The 17681-nt window shown below is 42.6% G+C and overlaps 1 protein-coding gene across 4 annotated transcripts; it reads right to left on the reverse strand.

Annotated features, from left to right (window-relative positions):
• Nucleotides 1-6087: 6087 nt before the first annotated feature.
• LOC113451826 (uncharacterized) lies at nucleotides 6088-17467 on the reverse strand. Of its 4 annotated transcripts, none has more exons than XM_087927777.1 (7): nucleotides 17320-17467; nucleotides 15539-16130; nucleotides 15033-15147; nucleotides 14628-14695; nucleotides 11402-11531; nucleotides 8293-10092; nucleotides 6088-7327 (listed from the first exon to the last, which is right to left on the reverse strand). In XM_087927777.1, the coding sequence occupies exons 2-7, from the start codon at nucleotides 16067-16069 to the stop codon at nucleotides 7284-7286; spliced, it is 2688 nt and encodes an 895-aa protein (XP_087783903.1). In that variant the 5' UTR covers nucleotides 16070-16130; nucleotides 17320-17467; the 3' UTR covers nucleotides 6088-7283. The 4 variants fall into 4 exon arrangements, with proteins under 4 accessions (XP_087783903.1, XP_026579008.1, XP_087783904.1 ...); XM_026723223.2 differs by having other exon boundaries at nucleotides 6088-7331; XM_087927778.1 differs by having other exon boundaries at nucleotides 8359-10092; nucleotides 17320-17463.
• Nucleotides 17468-17681: the final 214 nt, after the last annotated feature.

A 17681-nucleotide genomic window follows, 5' to 3' on the forward strand; every position in this document is an offset into this window, starting at 1 on the left:
TGGTGGTTGCAAATGCGCCCACTATCAGATAAATCCATTTCTTCTGCTGACTGCAATTTGGCAGTTTGAATCTCACCAGGCTCAGGGTTGACTCAGCCTTCCATCCTTCCAAAGTCAGTAAAATGAGAACCCAGTTTGTTGGGGGCAATATGCTGAATCTGTGAACCGCTTAGAGCTGTAAAGCAGTGAAGTGGTATATAAGTCTAAGTGCTATTGCTACTCAAAGAGAAAAAGTGTTAAATATGAGCCAGCAGTGTACAGCAGCAGCCCAAAAAGCTAATGCAATCCTAAATTGCATTAACAAAGGGATACAATCAAGATCAAGTGAGGTACTAATATCACTCTATAAAGCCTTAGTAAGACCAAACCTAGAGAATTGCATCCAGTTTTGATCATCACATTATAAAAAAGATGTTGGAGATGGACATTATGTTAGTTTGGTCAACTATTTCCACACTCTTTAAAACTTGGAATGGGCATACAAATTATGACATGGGGAAAATCTTGCCACAATATATATTCTGTCATATTGAATTGGTAAATTCACAGCTACCCATTATATGAAATACTTTCTATGATCTATGTATATTTCAGCATTGAACAATGGAGTTCCATTTGATTAGATTGACTTAACTCCGTCTATGCTGCAATGGGACAACATTTATAACATTCAGTGTTGCAGGCAACAGTGAATAACTGCATGTTAGATCCATAATATGAAGCACCATTTCATCACAGTACTAGATGGTTGCAACCACTACTACAACACTGATAGAATAGTGGCATCAAAATCAAAGCTTTCCTAAGCCGAAAACATTACTCTTTGAATTAACTCTTTAACAGCTGAGAACTGTACGTATAGCTTTTTATTTTGGGCTGATTATAGGATGTATGCCTACAAACCCAAATTATATGCCTGCTTCCCAAAATGAAAGTATATCGCATTACTGTTGGCAGATCAATTGTTCCATGCAGACCTCAGAGTCTTTAATGTTCTGAACACACAGTCCTGGATAAACTACCCAATTGCAAAAGTACCGTATTTCTCATATAATAAGGCTGGGTCTTATTTTTTTTTGAGCCCCGAAAAAATGACTAGGCCGTCTTTTGGGGGGTTAATTTGCCCCCCTTGCGTCCTCAGGTGGGCGGGTGGCAATGGCTTGAATGTTGACCTCGGTGTTGGTGGGGCACTTTATATCGGGAGACCTTCCGCCACCATTCCTTTCCCTTCTCCCCATGCCACCGCGGCATTTGGAGCATCACCGCAGCGTTTGGCACAGCCACACAGGGCCGGCCAGTTCCTCTCTGCAACCAGAGCCCAGAGGAGACACTCGGCTTCAGGCATTCCGCCACCTTCCTGGGCATCGTTTGAAGGCAAAGCCCATTCTTTTAAAAATGACACCCTACGACGACAAAGCATGCCCTGCCCGAGAGGACAGCCCAACCCCACATGCCCCCCACCAGGACCGCAGCGCAGGATTGGACCACCCCAGAAGCGCCCAGCCGCCATCCCTGCCTAGCGCCAGGCAGAGCATGAAGAGCTTTGCCTGGGGTGCCCAGCACAGCCGACAGGTGGGCCCTCCTGCCGCTGCAGCATTTGGAGCTGCTGGCGCATTTGGAAATGCATGGGGACAGGGACAGGCTGGGCGAGGGGTGGAAAGGATGGGTGCCTTCGGGCTCTCTCTGCCAGACCCACCGGCCAGGGAAGCAGCACTGCTGTCGCCTTGCCTGTCAACACAGGTCAACACAGGCAGCACCATACCTGGGTGTGCAGCAAAAGTACTTGGCAACAGTAGGGAGAATGGTGGCGAGGCATGGCTGCCCGCTGGGTGCTCCTAACGGCAAACCCCCCGCCCTTCCCATTTCGCATGTTTTAAAATAGGCCTTAATTTGGGGGGAGGGGCTTAATTTCATTTTATGCCTATAAAACATGCTGGGACTTCCTATTGGGGGAGGCTTATTGTTGGAGAAACACGGTATATTCAGTGTTTCTTTAAGCTTCCCACATTGTTCAATGTATGTTCAACACACTGCGGGTTTTGGTTGCCAGATTCACTGACAATTCTAGCAAATGCGTTTATCTGCCATGCAATATTTCTTCCGTTTCAGTGGAGGACCATGTCCTGAAAGGAACTGTTCATAAATCGCATCTCTGTCTTTCTGGACTTTCCACAGACCATCAATAAACTTCCAAATACTTGGATGGTATAATCCCAATTGAGCACGCAGTCACCGTTGAGCGACTTCAGAGATTGTTCGTACAATCCTCCTCATTTTGTGTTCAGTCAAACAGATTCCACATGGCTGTTGCAAACAAACGTGGTCATCCTCCTTGCCCATTCCTGCTTGGATGACCTATGTAATTGTCCTTGAACCAGAGTTCAGTTAGAGGTTGCAGCACTCCTGGCAGATATTCTTCTAGAGCAGCAACATATTCTTCCAAGTCCAGGACAGGCACTAATGCCAAAGCTGAAACCATTTTTGCTTTCATAGCAAACTGCATCAGTGTTGAATTCATGGGCATCTCCAATTCTTACCAAATGCTTCTTTATGTCGAGTGAGGTAAACAAACAGCCTTTAGAGCCACTTCTGGGAATCATTCCCTGACGGCATTCATGGTAGCCATGTCAAAATCACAGAGAATGATCCACGGCTGGGTGTTAGCCACTAGGATTTTCACAAAGTTGAACAGCAATTTGTATGTAGTGCACTGTTTGGCAGAAGCGCATACAACACAGGAGGTATGCCCTCATACTACTTTGCTAGGATCACATAAACCTGAGCAAACAGTTTGGGAGCAACTGCAAAAGTGCCATCCACGTACCAGGTGTCAGCTGATTGCAGAATATATAACCAACTACTTCTGCCAAATATTATCCTGCTCAATCCCTCTCCAAAATCGCCAAGAAGAGCTCTTCTATGCCCTGAGTTGGTGAATGGATCTTATATTCCTTGGGTAATACAAGGGTATCCAAGCTCACTGGGTCCAAAGGTGCTGCCTGTATTTGTTTTCATGTCTGCTGGATAGTTTTTTGCAACACTGAAGTTCTAGGTACTGCAGCATAGACCATTGGGCTCATATTAGCCAGACAGGTATGAGTAACTTGGGATATCCCTTCCACTATCTCTTCAGCTCGACACTTCATCCTGGTCACAAATCTTACCACTTCCACATTTGCTGTTAAAAGCCAGAGGGAATGCCCGTTGATCCTCTTTTCCATTTCTGGTATGAATTCTGGCCTTGCATTTTGTACATTGCTCACAGCGCCAAAATGTAATGGAAGAATCAACTTCACTCAACTTATCAAATACGGAGAGGTACCCATCAGAAACAAACTTTTCTCTTCCTCTCTTGCTTATAACAGTATCATCCATCTCACATGTTGAAATGAGAAGAGCAACTCACGATGACGGCCTTCTTGACACAGTCAACTCGCCATGCTAAAAAAAGAGAAATAAACTTGTAATTAAACTTGTATTTAACTATTAAAAAGGGCAAATTATATAAAGGAGAAAACAACTCTGTAACCTTAGAAAGCAAAAATAAAGTATTATTTTGTCTCTATTTTTTCTTTCCTTGTTTAATTAGTCTTTTTTCTTGTTCATTTATCACCTTACTTTGGATTATTTCCTCTTCAAAATGTGTATTGTTTTTATTCTGAAAAAAATATTTAATAAAATTATAATAAAAAGAGCTGATATATCTAATTACAGAATGTCTTCCCAAATACTGACTGAGGAGTAGCAAATTCTTACACATCTTTTGTGCTTCATATTGAGACATTTAGGAATTAGCCATTAAGGATGTTCCTCACTCTTGTCTTTGAGTTTGTATGTTTTTAAGTACCTGAAGTCATAGAGGAGGAAGTTCCAAAAATGGCTTCTCCTAAGAAAGAGAAATGTACATTTTGTCAGGGTCCTCAGGGAGGAAAAGGAAAAAATACGGGATAGTACTGAGTGAAATGATCCTGAGTAGGAACAACATTCTTCATGGCATGAAGGTTGAGTTCACATCAAATGAAATTCCAAGGAAATGACCCTGGCTCACTTTTTGTTTTTCAGTACTTGCTTTTTGGAACCAAGTCATACTATAACAGAAAGGCAGCTTCACACAATTTGCCCAGATGCCAAATTAGTTTAACTAACTTTACGGGAAAAGGTTACATGAAACACAGGATTGAAAGATTGAAAGAACACATCTTTAAGATGAAGTCCTGGTTAACTGGGGAGGGTCTGACCCTAGTTTTTGTTGTTGTATTCCAAAGGAAATGTGAAGTTATATATCAAAAATGGAAAACCAAAGATCCAGAAAAACAGAGTGAATAATTTAACTGAGAATCCATCCTAAAAGCAAAAAAATAAATAAATAACAAGACAATCTTATGAAAGCACTATGTCAGGGAAGAAAGTGGGGTATCTTATTAGGAAGGTTGACTTCTCTGCATCTGGAGGATATTCAAGAGAACCGACAATGAATTTCTATCAATGAACTTCTATTTTCTTTTATTGTACTGAAAGCATTTGCACCAAGACAAATTCCTTGTGTGTCCAATCACATTTGGCCAATAAAGAATTCTATTCTATTCCATCAAGAACACAAAACAGTGGTGAAATACATTTAAAACAGGTTTTGGATTTCTATTTCCTAGTTATTTATTCTAATAATTTCTATGACCACATAGGAAATTAAGAACACTTCTTTCAATGTCTTAGGTCGCAAATAGCAATCAAGATGACTCAGCCTTCCATCCTTCCAAGGTGGTAAAATGAGGACCCAAATTGTTGGGGGCAATATGCTGACTCTGTAAACAGGTTAGAGGACTATAAAGCACTATAAAACGGTATATAAGTCTAAGTGCTATTGCTATATAAATCGATTTCATAAGGAAATATATCAACATTTGAACGAATAGTAAAACTTTATCCAGCAGAATCCCATTCATCATCCGGCTCAAAATCCTTTTTGAGAACTGAGAAGCCTGAATGAACAAGCCACCATGCAGCACATAGAGGATTAACATTCGAATGAATAAACCACTTACAGCCTAACATTATTTTCTGATTCACGCAATTATTTTCTGATTCACGTTTCCCACTTCTTAGCCTAATCCACACTTTTTCGAACATTGGCAAATTAAGACGGGTGGCCTTCGACTCCCAGACGTTAAAGAAGTTTGAGAAACATTGGTCTAATCGGACACACAGTGCGAATGCTGCATCTCCGTCCCTGCAAACTCTTCCTTTGTTTGCCGGCAGAGCCCCTTTGCGGTCGTGGGGAAGGGCTGGGAAGCAGCACCCCAGTTCCAGTCCTCGAACAGGGGAGCCGTCTTTGCACCCAGAGCCAGCAAAAGGACTTCCGTCCAGCCTGCCCCCACGCTGAGGCTCCGTCTTTTCCTCTCGCCTGGCTCCTTTCTAGGAATGGGCGGCAGGGGAACATGGGGTCCCGGACTCCGAGCCCCGAGGTTGACTTGGCCCGTCTCCACGCACCCCTCCAGCGCTGGACCCCTTTGCACGGGCAGAGCCGTCACTCACGGAACTCGGGAGTCACGTTGGGATCCACATCTCCGCAAAGGCTCCCCGGCAACCTCTGAGCCTCCCGCAAGGGCCCCACCTCTCACTCACAGCAGAGGGAGGAAGCAGAAAGACGGATACCTCTCCCCGCACGTCTCTTCGGACGAGCGGCGCGCTCCGGGAAACACGTGCTTTGCTCCCGCGGGAAGAATCCGCGCGCATGCTCAGTTCCCTCCTGCAAGGAAAGCGGAACGAATCTGGGCGGGAGTGGAGGGATGACGGATATGAGAGGAGGAGACTCCTTTCTGTCAGAAAAAGGCTTCGGGATCTCCAGAGGCGGCAGTTCCTCCATCTTTCTCTCCAGCAACCGTCTGTGGTGATGGAGAAAATCTCTCTGGAGGATTTAAACTCGTTCCCCTCAAGAATAGTCTCCCTGAAGGCTTGGCAGAGATTGGAGATTGCTCAAATCCTCTCAGAAATGAAGACCATGAGTCTCTTGGAAACACAACTTTTGTCTTCTGGTTCTTGCAAACTCTAGCCTGAAGGGACACAAGCAGGGAAGCCAAGCCAGAAAAATTTAGATTTCTAGTGCTTTTTATTTCTATATTACAATATATATACACCTGTCTTTCTCAAATTATTGGTTCTGGGAGCCTAAGAATAATTGGGAACACCAAGCGGCAACTTGTGACAAAGAAATCAATCCTGAAGGGGGAAAAAAGACAGTTTCTAAATGGAAAAAAAAGCTCAAACTGCTGGATGTCCCAGAAATTTTGCCTCACACATCAGACTCCTTTGAAACTGTAGAAAAAGTGGAATTGCAAAATGAAGTAAAAAATTGAAAGGGAATATAAACCTCAAATACCACGAAGGAAAAATTAAATAAATCTTGTCTTATTCATGTGTTGAGGAGGGAATTCACCTCAGGAAATGTGACAAGGAAGCTTATGATCTTTGGATAATTTAAGGCAAGGGAAAATATTTAGATCATCAGTAAAGAGAAAAAGATTTGAAGGAAAGGAAAAGATTTGAACTTTGATATTCAGGCATAAGACCTGAAGACACCGTTGTCTTCATCTGGATCTGGAACTAAAAGTGCGGGTGAAGGTGGGAGTGAAAATTTAAATGGAGAAGTGTTTAAAAAGCAGTTTTGAAAGAATGGAGTTAACTTTTATTTAGTTAACTTTATTATTTTCATTTCTTTGTTCTCCAGTTTGACCTGGAACCAGTAAGGTGCAATATCTGAATAAACATCTTCAACCCAGGAACCTCTGAAAGTCTGAAATATGCCCCCAATCAAAGCTTTCAAACATAATAATGTATTAATTTTTAAGACAACCAGGAGAAAGAGATTATATTTGTCAACCCACACCATCAAACGTAGACTTTTTGTAGCCCTTGTTACATCATAGAAAGGAAAAGGGCCCCAATGCTTGAGAAAAACAATCTCAGCCATTTCAGGGGCTTATCATCATTCTGCCTCCTTTTTTGTCAAAGGAAATTTCATCCTGAAACTCTTCACACTCAACATGGGCTTCTATGTGATTATTGTCTAATGTCATGACTCAGATCTCAGTTCTTCACAGCAGAAGCAAGTTGTAGTAGTTTTCTTTTATCTTCACATCCAGGAGGAAGTTCCCATTCTCATTTCTGTGTGTTTGGTCAGGAAGACAGAAGTAATTTCCTGAAGTATTTTTTTAAATTTCATGCTGTTTTATTTTGGTCCTCACAAATTTCCAAAGATCTTCCTTCTTGCTTGATCATTTGTAATGTCAGGACACTGGAGTTGTTTTCATTCTCATCCTCTTGAATATTCCTAACTTGGGAGAAAAAGAAAAACAAAAAAAGAAAGAATTGTAAGATTATGAAAAAGGAAAGTTTAAAACATGGGAAATGTCTGTGGATCAGATGAATTTCCACCTGCGTGTCTGCTACAGTGGAAGAAAGACTAATCGAGCTTTGTCTGGAAGAGATGCATCCAAGAAACGCAGTTCCTTCTGCTGTTTGAGAAAGCAGCACTTGTTAAAAGTGGTCTAAGACCGTGGTTCACGGTCCTCTAAGACCGTGATGGCGAACCTATGGCTCGTGTGCCACAAGTGGCACGCAAAGCCATTTGTGCTGACACATGAGCCGCAGGCAAACTTACCTCATTGCGCATGCATGCACCTCATAGCTGATTTTTCGGCTGGTTTAAGGCTTTTTTCGGCCTCCCAGAGGCCAAAAAAGGCTTCAAACCAGCCGTGAGGAGCAGTGAAGGTAAGGGGGTGGCGTAGGGGGGATTGCACGCACATGCACAGGGAGCGTGGGTGAGGTGCATTGCATTCTGGGTGCTGGAACATGAGTGTGTGCCCACTAGTGCACGCACAATTTTTGACACAGGAGCCCAAAAAGGTTAGCCACCACTGCTCTAAGAACCATGAACTGGAAATTGGGATAAACGTAAACTTAAGAAAAAAAAAATGTACTGATGTACAATAGCAATAGCCATTTTCAAATTGTACTTTTGAAAATCATTTCATAATGATTCATAATTAAGAAATCAATTTTTATACAGTCAAGGACCACCATAAAGAGGGTTGGATATTTTCAAGCATAATAATTATTTAAAAGGTAACAATTAGAACAGACATGCCCATGCTTTTTTCCCTTTGGTAAATTCATCTGGTGCTATCAGCTGTGAGGGTCAGGCTTAAAAAAAATGTCCCTTCATTAGTTCAGCATACACAAATGGGAAATGCACAGATTTAATCAATTGAATCAAACATTGCCATAAACTCTCACCCAGATGGATCTGTGTATGGGAAATTAGGCCATCCCTTGTCCTGAAACTTTTTCCACACTCTGCACCCTTGTCCTCTGTATGGATCTTTTTGTGTCTCATAAGAGATGACTTTTGACAGAAGCACTTTCCACACTCCATGCATTTATATGACTTCTCTTCCAAATGGATCCTTTTGTGTCTCATAAGAGGTGCCTTTTCACAGAAGCCCTTTCCACATTCCATGCATTTATAAGGTTTATCGCCTATATGGATTCTTTTATGAGAAGTAAGATTACTGCTTTGAGTAAAAGTCTTCCCACATTCCATGCATTTATATGGCTTCTCCCCTGCATGGATTCTTTTATGGGAATTAAGATTACTTTTGGTAGTAAAACTCTTTCCGCACTCTAAGCAGTGATACGGTTTTTCCCCAGTGTGGATCCTTATATGTTTTGTAAGGGATGCATTCTCGAAAAAGCTCTTTCCACACTCTGGGCATTTAAAAGGCCTCTCTCCACTGTGCATCCTTTCATGGGAGGTAAGATTGCCCTGTTGACTGAAGGCCTTTCCACACTTGGCACATTTATATGGCTTCTCCCCTGTGTGGATCCACTTATGGGAAGTAAGTTGGCTGCTATTAGTGAAAGTCTTTCCACACTCCATGCATTTATATGGCTTTTCCCCTGCATGGATTCTTTTATGGGAATTAAGATTACTACTAGTACCAAAACCTTTCCCACACTCCAAACAATTATATGGTTTTTCCCCTGTGTGGGTCCTTTTATGCTTTGTAAGCGATGCGTTTTCAGAGAAGGTCTTTCCACACTCTCGGCATTTGTAAGGCCTCTCCCCACTGTGTATCCTTTCATGGGAGGCAAGATTACCCTGTTGACTGAAGGCCTTTCCACACTCCAAACATTTATATGGCTTCTCTCCTGTGTGAATCCTTTTATGGGAAGTCAGTACACTCCTTTTAATAAAGTTTTTCCCACACTCCACACATTTATATGGCTTCTCCCCTGTGTGGATCCTTTTATGGAAAGTAAGGGATCCACATCTGCTGAAATTCATTCCACATACTCTACATTTATATGGCTTCTCCCCCGTGTGAATCCTTTTATGGGAAGTAAGATGACTGCTCTGAATGAAGGTCTTTCCACACTCTCTGCATTTATATGGCTTTTCCCCTGTGTGGATCCTTTCATGTTTCAGAAGGGATGCATTTTCACAGAAGCCCTTTCCACATACACTGCATTTATACGGCTTCTCCCCTGTGTGGATCCATTTATGGGAAGTAAATTGACTGCTTCTCCTGAAACTCTTCCCACACTCCAAACATTTATATGGCTTCTCTCCTGTGTGGATCCTTTTATGAATAGTAAGAGAACCATTTTCACAGAAGCTTTTTCCACAGTCCACGCATTTATATGGCTTCTCTCCTGGGTGAAATTTTTTTTTAGATGTACCGGATCCCTTTTTATGACCAAAAGACCAAGTGCAACTGAATTTTTTCCCATTGTCTCTTTGCACATGAGCTTGTCCTTTGGTTTGCATTGGATAGTGTTCATTTACATCTGATTTATTTTTTAATTGCCGCACACGTTTCTCAAAATGTTTCTTCTCTGTTTTCCCTTCGTGGGCAAGAAAGTCTTTCATCAGAGCCTCAATAGAAGATAAGCTTCCCTGATTCCAATTATTTAACAGTTTTTGCTCATGGCTTCCTAGTTGTGTTTGCACCGGTTGGTTCTTCTGCATTCCGTCTCCAGAGCTCATCATTGGGAATGGTTCTCCAGAATCTTTACTCTCCTGCCCATCATTACCTTCAAAGGAAAAGAGAAATGACAATGAAAGCAAGCTTAGAGAAAAATATCAAGCTATAATCCAACCTCCTGCCTGTTTCGGGACATCTTACACCATTCCAGACAAATGGCTATCCAATCTCTTATTGTCAGAATGATGGAGCTCCCACAGCTTCCAGAGACAAGCTGTTCTGTTTTATTTTATTCTTATTTTCTAATTATCTGTACATATTCAAATCTCACCTTGAGATAATTTTGAGTGAAGAAAGACACAGGAAACATCTACGTGTTAGGAAAAAACCTAAAATTTATTGGAAAGTAGCCAATTTCAGCAAGGACTTATAAAAACTACCTTGCTACTACTGTTGAACTACTACTATTCATTTGTCTCTTAGCGAAATCAAATCCTTGCAGGAGTTATTCAATTAACTCTAAACAGCAAATTTGCAACGGAAAACTGGCCCATTCACCCTTAATCTCAAGGCTCAGGATAGACTGGAACAGAAAGAAGTTATTAACCCAAAAGCCTAAATACCATCTCCTGTTTACAACACAGGAGTTCCAAAAAGAACACCCATTCGCACCATTCAGGTGACCAGAGGCCCAGATAAAGCTCCAAATGGCCTCAATGACTTCAAGAAAGAATGCTAATCACCAGGCAAGTGCAAGGTCTATAAATCCTTCAGTCAGAACTGAAGAAGCTTCTCGGATGAGAAGTGAAAGGTCATTAAAGAAAAACAAAGAAAGTCCAGTTGTCTCTTGAAAAAGCACCTTTGGGACAACCATGGCCTGGATGACTGATAATCTCCTTAGACACCAAAAGCCTAAAGCAAGGGTGTCAAACTCAAGGTCCGGGGGCCAAATCTAGCCCCATGGGATGCTTAGATCTGGCCTGCAGGACTGTCCTGGAAACAGTGAAGGACCGCTGTACATATTATATAGTACAGGTAATATAGGTGTGATTTTTATGCTTAGATTTGTTTACTGCCCGCTTTTCATGTGATAGAATAGAGCAGCTACTAAACCCAAGGGTTAGTTTTTTATTGACATGTAAGAAGGGTTAGATTTTTTACTGATGCTGAAGGGTTTCTTACTGATATGCTGAAACAGAAATGAAAAAAAAAAATCAGATTAGAAATGATACAGAATTCTTCTAAGCAAGAAGCCAATGACTTTTTTCCTTCCTCGGAGCAGAAGAACAGACCTTTTTCCTTCTCCCTCACAAGAGATCATATATGGTTGGAGAGTTTTAATTTAAAAAAATAGTTGATGACATCAGACTACAAAATGTATTCCCAAACTCGATGATAGAGGAATAGCAAATCCATACATAGAGAGGCCACATTCCTTTGATTTTCCAGCATGACTTCCCAATGCAGAACTTTTTGGTGAGCATCCAGCTGAGACCACTCCTCCTCGGAGAAATACACAGCCACCTCTTCATAAGACACTGGACCCTCCTGAACAAGAACAAAAACAAAACAAAAATCTGCCTTATTCTGTAGAAATTCCTAAAGCATAGATAATAACTTTTTAATCAACATAATATAAGTTCTGCAGGACTTTTAAAGCCAGTCTATTGCCTAGTATCTATCTGTCTGTCTGTCATAATCAATCTATCCATCCATCTGGAGTCTTAGTGGACAATCAGCTAAATATGAGCCAGCAGTGTGCACCAGCAGTCAAAAAACTAATGCAATCCTAAGTTGCATTAACAGAGGGATACAATCAAGATCAGGTGAGAGACTAATATCACTCTATAAAGCATCCAGTTTTGGTCACCACATTATAAAAAAGATGTTGAGACTCTAGAAAAAGTACAGAGCAACCAGGATGATTAGATTAAATTATATGAAGAACGGTTACAGGAACTAGACATGGCTAGTATACTGAAGAGAAGGACCAGGGAGACATGATAGCAGTCTTCCAATATTTGAGGGGCTGCCACAGAGAGGAGGAAGGGGTCAAGCTATTTTCTAAAGAAAATATTCCTTGTCTGTAGGAATAATGGATAGAAACTGAACAAGGAGAGATTTAACCTGGAAATAAGGAGAAACTTTCTGACAGTGAGAACAATCAACCAAAGGAACAGCTTGCCCTTGGAAGTTGTGGAAGCGCCATCACTTGAGATTTTCAAGAAGAGATTGGACCGCCATTTGTCAGAAATGGTGTAGGGTCTCCTGCTTAGGCAAGGGATTGGACTAGATGACCTACAAGGTCCCTTCCAACTTTAATTATTTATCTATCTATCTATCTATCTATCAATCATCTTAACATGAAAAAGAAAACACACCCCCTTTGTGTTCTATGGTTTTACCTATCAGAACATAATAAAAATCATCTGGTCCTTAGCAGTTCTTAAAGATGGTTAAATACAATCTCAGATGAACAACAGCACATGACATATTACACCATGCCATAACTTATTGTACAAAAAGAAGTTGTATGTGAATAAGTACACCCTACAATTCAATAGTGTGTAGAATCATCTTTAGCGGCAATAACTTGAGGTAATCTTATGGCTTTAACAGTCTCTCACATCATTGAGGGAAAATTTTGGCCCACTCTTCTTTACAATACTGCTACAGTTCATTGAGGTTTGTGGGCATTTATTTATGCACAGTTCTCTTTTGAGTTTCTGTTGAAGTCTGGACTTTAACTGGGCCATTGCAACATCTTGATTCTGTTGTAGATTTTCTGGTGGACTTGGGATCATTGTCCTCTTGCATGACTCAATGTCAACCATGCTTTAGCTGTCAAATAGATGGCTCCCCATTTGATTCTAGAATACTTTGGTATACAGAGGCAACTCGGTGACTGCAAGGCTGCAAAACAAGCCCAAATCATCATCAATCCACCACCATGCTTGACGCTTGGTATGAGATGTTTGAGTTTATATGCTGTGTTTAGTTATAGCCAATTTTGGACTTCTCTGTCCAAAGGACAGTGCCCTTGTGATTTGTTCAGGTGCAACATGTTGTGGTTCACCAGCAGCCTGTGCAGACAGTAGCAGAATTAGACAGTGGGGAAGAACAGGGACCAATCCAGGATTCTGGGGAGGACTCGGATGAGGGTCCTGTGTCCGATACAGAGACGGGCCCAGGACTATCAGGGAGTTGTGTGCTGACTCCGGAGCCTCCAGAATCTGGCAGCAGCAAGGCAGAGGAACAAGGGGAGCTTTTTCCCAATGCGCATGTGCGCACAGCTGCCAGAAGGCACGAGCAGCTAAGACAAAAGGGGTGACTCAGGAGTAAGGCTTGGAGGTGATTGCCCCTCCCATAAGGTATAAAGGAAGTGCAAAGGTAGAGAAATCTTTGCAGGAAGCAAAGTCGTTCACTCTGTTCGGATTAAACCTTGAATCCCTGTGTGGACTTGGTATTCCGTTTGGCTTTTTACAGTTAATTTGGCACTTTAGTTGTTGGCAGCAATTCAAAGGAGATAAAGGTGAGTGCTTATCTCGAGAGAGTTGTTTGGACTACACGTGTGCTTAATTACGGTCTAAGGAAGCCTTGGTCAGAACACAACATTTCAAACCTAAGCAGTGATGCCATATTCTTTTTAGAGAGAAGACAATTTATCCAGGTAACCTTTCCAAACAAACCATACTTGTTCAGTCTTTTTCTAATTGTATTGTCATCAACTTTAACATTTAAGATGCTAACAGAGGCCTGTGGAGTCTGAGATGTAACTCTTGGATTTTTTGCAATTTCTTTGAGCATTGCAGAGTCCAACTTTGGGGTGAATTTGCTGGGATGTCCACTCCTGGGGAGATTGGCAATTGTCTTGAATGTTTTCCATAATCTCCCTCACTTTAGAATGATGGACTTTAAATTGTTATAACCCTTCCCAGATTGATGGGCAGCAAAAACTGCTCTTCTAAGATAACTGCCAATGTCTTTACTCTTTGGCTTTGTGTGAACACATACCGCAACAATGGAGACCAGCAAATTCCTAAAACTTTGATTTAGGATTATAGAGATAGTCACGCGCTGATGATTTCCTATCTTATGAAAGCAATAAGATTGTTCTTATTTTTTTTTCACACACTCCATTTGGGCTTTCTTTTTCTAAAACAAATGATGACATCATATGATGTGCTGTTGTTCATCTGAGATTGTATTTATCTGCTTTTAAGAACTGATAAGGACCCGATGGTTTTTTATTATGTCCTGATATGTACAACTATAGAATTCAAAGAAGGTATACTTTCTTTTGCGCATCTCTCTCTCTCCCCCTTCCCTCCCTCTCTTTCTCTCAAAGGTTAAACTAGATAAGTGAGATTTAAGAGCTAGCCTTTAAAACTATTTCCTAGTGATAATTTAAGAGTAGAAAATACGAACCCCGGGACCCAAACAAACAACTTCAAAGAAAACTAAGCTGACTGATAGCAACTTGAATCTTCTATTCTCCTTTCCACGTTGCTCAGGAAAACACAGATAATCTAGTTCTAGCCCAACAAAAGGGGCAATTGTAAGGAGAAAGTGCTTTGTACAACAGATTCACTTCCTGAAGGAAAGGAAATATATAAATCTAATAAATTATTTTCCCCCTCTTACTTGAGTTGGAAGTTCAACCGTTGTTTCATCTCCATCATAAAGAGCAGAAAACTTCATTTGAGTCTTCCCTGTAAAGAATACAGAAGTTTAAAATACAGTACATAATTAAAGGAAAAGGATGATATCTTCTATATCAGAGGTCTCATTCTCGCGGCCCGCGGGCCAATTGCAGCCCGCAGGACAATATCCTGTGGCCCCCACCGTGATATTGAAGTATAATATTAGTGCGTTCTCCATGTGTCGCTAGCTAGCTAAAAACTTCTATGTGCGGCCCAGCCTCACTCAGACTCTGCCTCCAGCGCCCCCCAGGTAAATTGTGTTTGAGACCCCTGTTCTATATGATAGATGAAACATAAACATGAGGCAGCTGAGATCTCTCTGGGTAATAGGAGGACCTTGGATTACCTCCTGAGATGTCCTGACTTGGATCTTCCTGAGATATCCTCCCGCAAAGCAGCTCCTGAGAGGGATTTGATAGATTCCTCCTTCCCTCAGGATCTCTGATCTCCAGAGCAAAGGACTTGAAGTAGGAGGGAAGAGGGGGAAAAAAGCAGAATTAATGGACATCGTACAACATGAAGTCGATTACTGTTCTCTGAACACAAGTTCAAAGTCCCCAGTGTCAACAAGGAGGCAGTAAAGAAAGGAACCTCTGTCCTCAATTGATGGTATCTGTGTAATGAAACATCTGCAAGAAAACAAGCAAGCTCAGAAAGCACCAATAATCCCCTCATTTCAACCCTGAGTTACAAATATTCTCCTTTATTGGTAATTTATCTATTATGATGGATAATGAATGATGTCCTAGTGTGATATAGCCACATTTTGAGTGTGAGAGAAATCTGGAAGAAAAGAGAACACAAACACATTCTTTATTCACTTTTGGAGTCCTAAGGATAAAGGTCTCTCACCTTGACCTGCTCCTTCTGCTCCTCCGCCTGACTCAAGAGGAAAGCTTCTGCCAGGGCCACTGCCTGGGAAGAGGTCTCTGCTCCGCACTCCCGCACCCAGCTCTCCATCTCTGGGGAAAGAAGAGCCATAAGCTGTTCCAGAACCACCAGGTCCATCATCTGTGCTTTAGTGTGTCTTTCTGGTCTCAGCCATCGCCTACAAAAGTCGTGGAGTCGGCTGCAAAGTCCTCGGGGACCCTCAGCTTCCTGGTATTGGAGGCTCCTGAGGTTCCAGGGCTGAACTTCTGAATGCATGATGGTTTCTTCCTCCATGATCTTCTGCCCAGTTCTTGCCCAGACCTCCTCACAGCACCCAGGCTGAACAGATAAAAGGCTTTTTCCAACTCTCTCACTTGCTAAAGTTTGTGTCTCCATGTTTTCTCTATCCTGTAACAAAACTCCAAATGGGTCCAAGGAATCTTGAAGATCTCCAAATGCCTTTTCATTCATAGGACCGATCCTATAGCCACAGGAATAACCACAGAAGGCCATTCAGCACTCTTTTCCCAACAGATATTTTTACATGTCAAGAAGTTCAAATGGTTTCCAGTTTCTGTATTTGAGATGGGGAAAAAAAAACCCAAGAATTGAACAATATTATATCCCCACAGAAGGAAGTATTTTTTCTAAACTGGAATAAAATTGCAATGGTGTTGAGCAGATAGGTCCTTTTTTGTGCGTGTATGTGTGTATTTGTGTGAGTGAGGTACACTATTTTTTCTTATAAGGAAGGATTTCCAATCTATATTTACCTCCAAGGAATATTCACACAACCTGCCAAACCCAAAACAGGTGAATAAACCATGGAAGCTCAATTGAACCCAAAATTTATGATGTTAAGTGAAACATTTAAGCCAGTTTCCCCCATTTTACAACTTTTTTTGCCGGAGTTGTTAAGTGACTCACTGCATTTGTTAAGTTAGTAGCATGGCCCTTAAGTGAATCTGGATTCCCCATTGATTTTGCTTGTCAGAAGGTCGCAAAAAGCTGATCATATGATCCTGGGACACTGCAACAATTGCAAATGAGTCAGTTGCCAAGAATCTGAATTTTGATCAGGTGACCATGGAGATGCTGCCATGGTTGTAAAGTGTGAAAAGCAGTCGTTAAGTCACGGTCATAACTCTTTTTTTTCAATGCCGTTGTGATTTGAATGGTCACTAAATAAACTGTTATAAGTTGAGGACTACTTGTACACATTAAATGAAATGCCAGAAAATGACCCTGGTTGAGGATGCCCGGTTTCCCTTCTTCAGGGTGTCTCCCTCTTGATTGAGGATGCCCGGTTTCCCTTCTTCAGGGTGTCTCCCTCTTGACACGCAAGCAGATTCACACAACCTGCTCAAAGCCCCAAGCTGGTCATCCCAGCACAAGGCCGAGGTTCCCCCCGCCCTCCCGCAGCAGGGTCGGGAATGAGGCAGCTGGAGAGGCCATCCCGCTTCTCTCCCCCACAGGAGACAGGATCGAGCCCTCGGGGAGCCAGGTGCGAATCCTGCCTCCTCCTCTTCTCCCGGCTTCTCTCCTTTCCTGCTGAGCCTCCGCAAGGCCGACTCTCCCCTCCCCACACTCGGGCTTTTCCCCGACCCAGGTAAGAGAAGGGATCCCTGCCGCCTTTCTGGCATCCCCCCGCATGGAGAGGACGGCTGAGGAGTATGAGACCCGGGGTTGAAGCCGAAGGAGGCCGGACGCGGATCTCTCCCTCCTCCGCCTCCCTTTGCACGGGAAGAGCCCCCACTTCTCACCCGGGGCACGTCTGGATCACGCCCCACCAGACTCTCCCGCAATCTCTCCGCCTCCCTGCGGAGCCCCAGGGGTTAAGTAGGGCGAGTGCAAGATCCTAGAGAGGCAAGCGTTTGTGATGCCACGCCTCCTCTGAAAAGCCAGCTGTGACGTTCGCTTTCCTGTGGACCAATGGGGAAGCGCCTGACGTTCCTTTTGCAGCCCTGGTGGATTCTGCGCAAAATGACAGGGATGCTGGAAGGGCGAGAAAGAGGAGTCCACTTTGAGGGGAGGCTGAGGCAGGGATAACGGGCATGAGAGTAGCAGTAAAGAGACTTCCCGTTGGTTGCCTGTCAGAGAAAAGCGGTGGTGCCTCCTGAGGGAG

This window comes from Pseudonaja textilis, chromosome 2 (assembly GCF_049901715.1).
Source record: "Pseudonaja textilis isolate UNSWEBS1 chromosome 2, rPseTex1.2, whole genome shotgun sequence".
Classification (NCBI taxonomy): domain Eukaryota; kingdom Metazoa; phylum Chordata; class Lepidosauria; order Squamata; family Elapidae; genus Pseudonaja; species Pseudonaja textilis.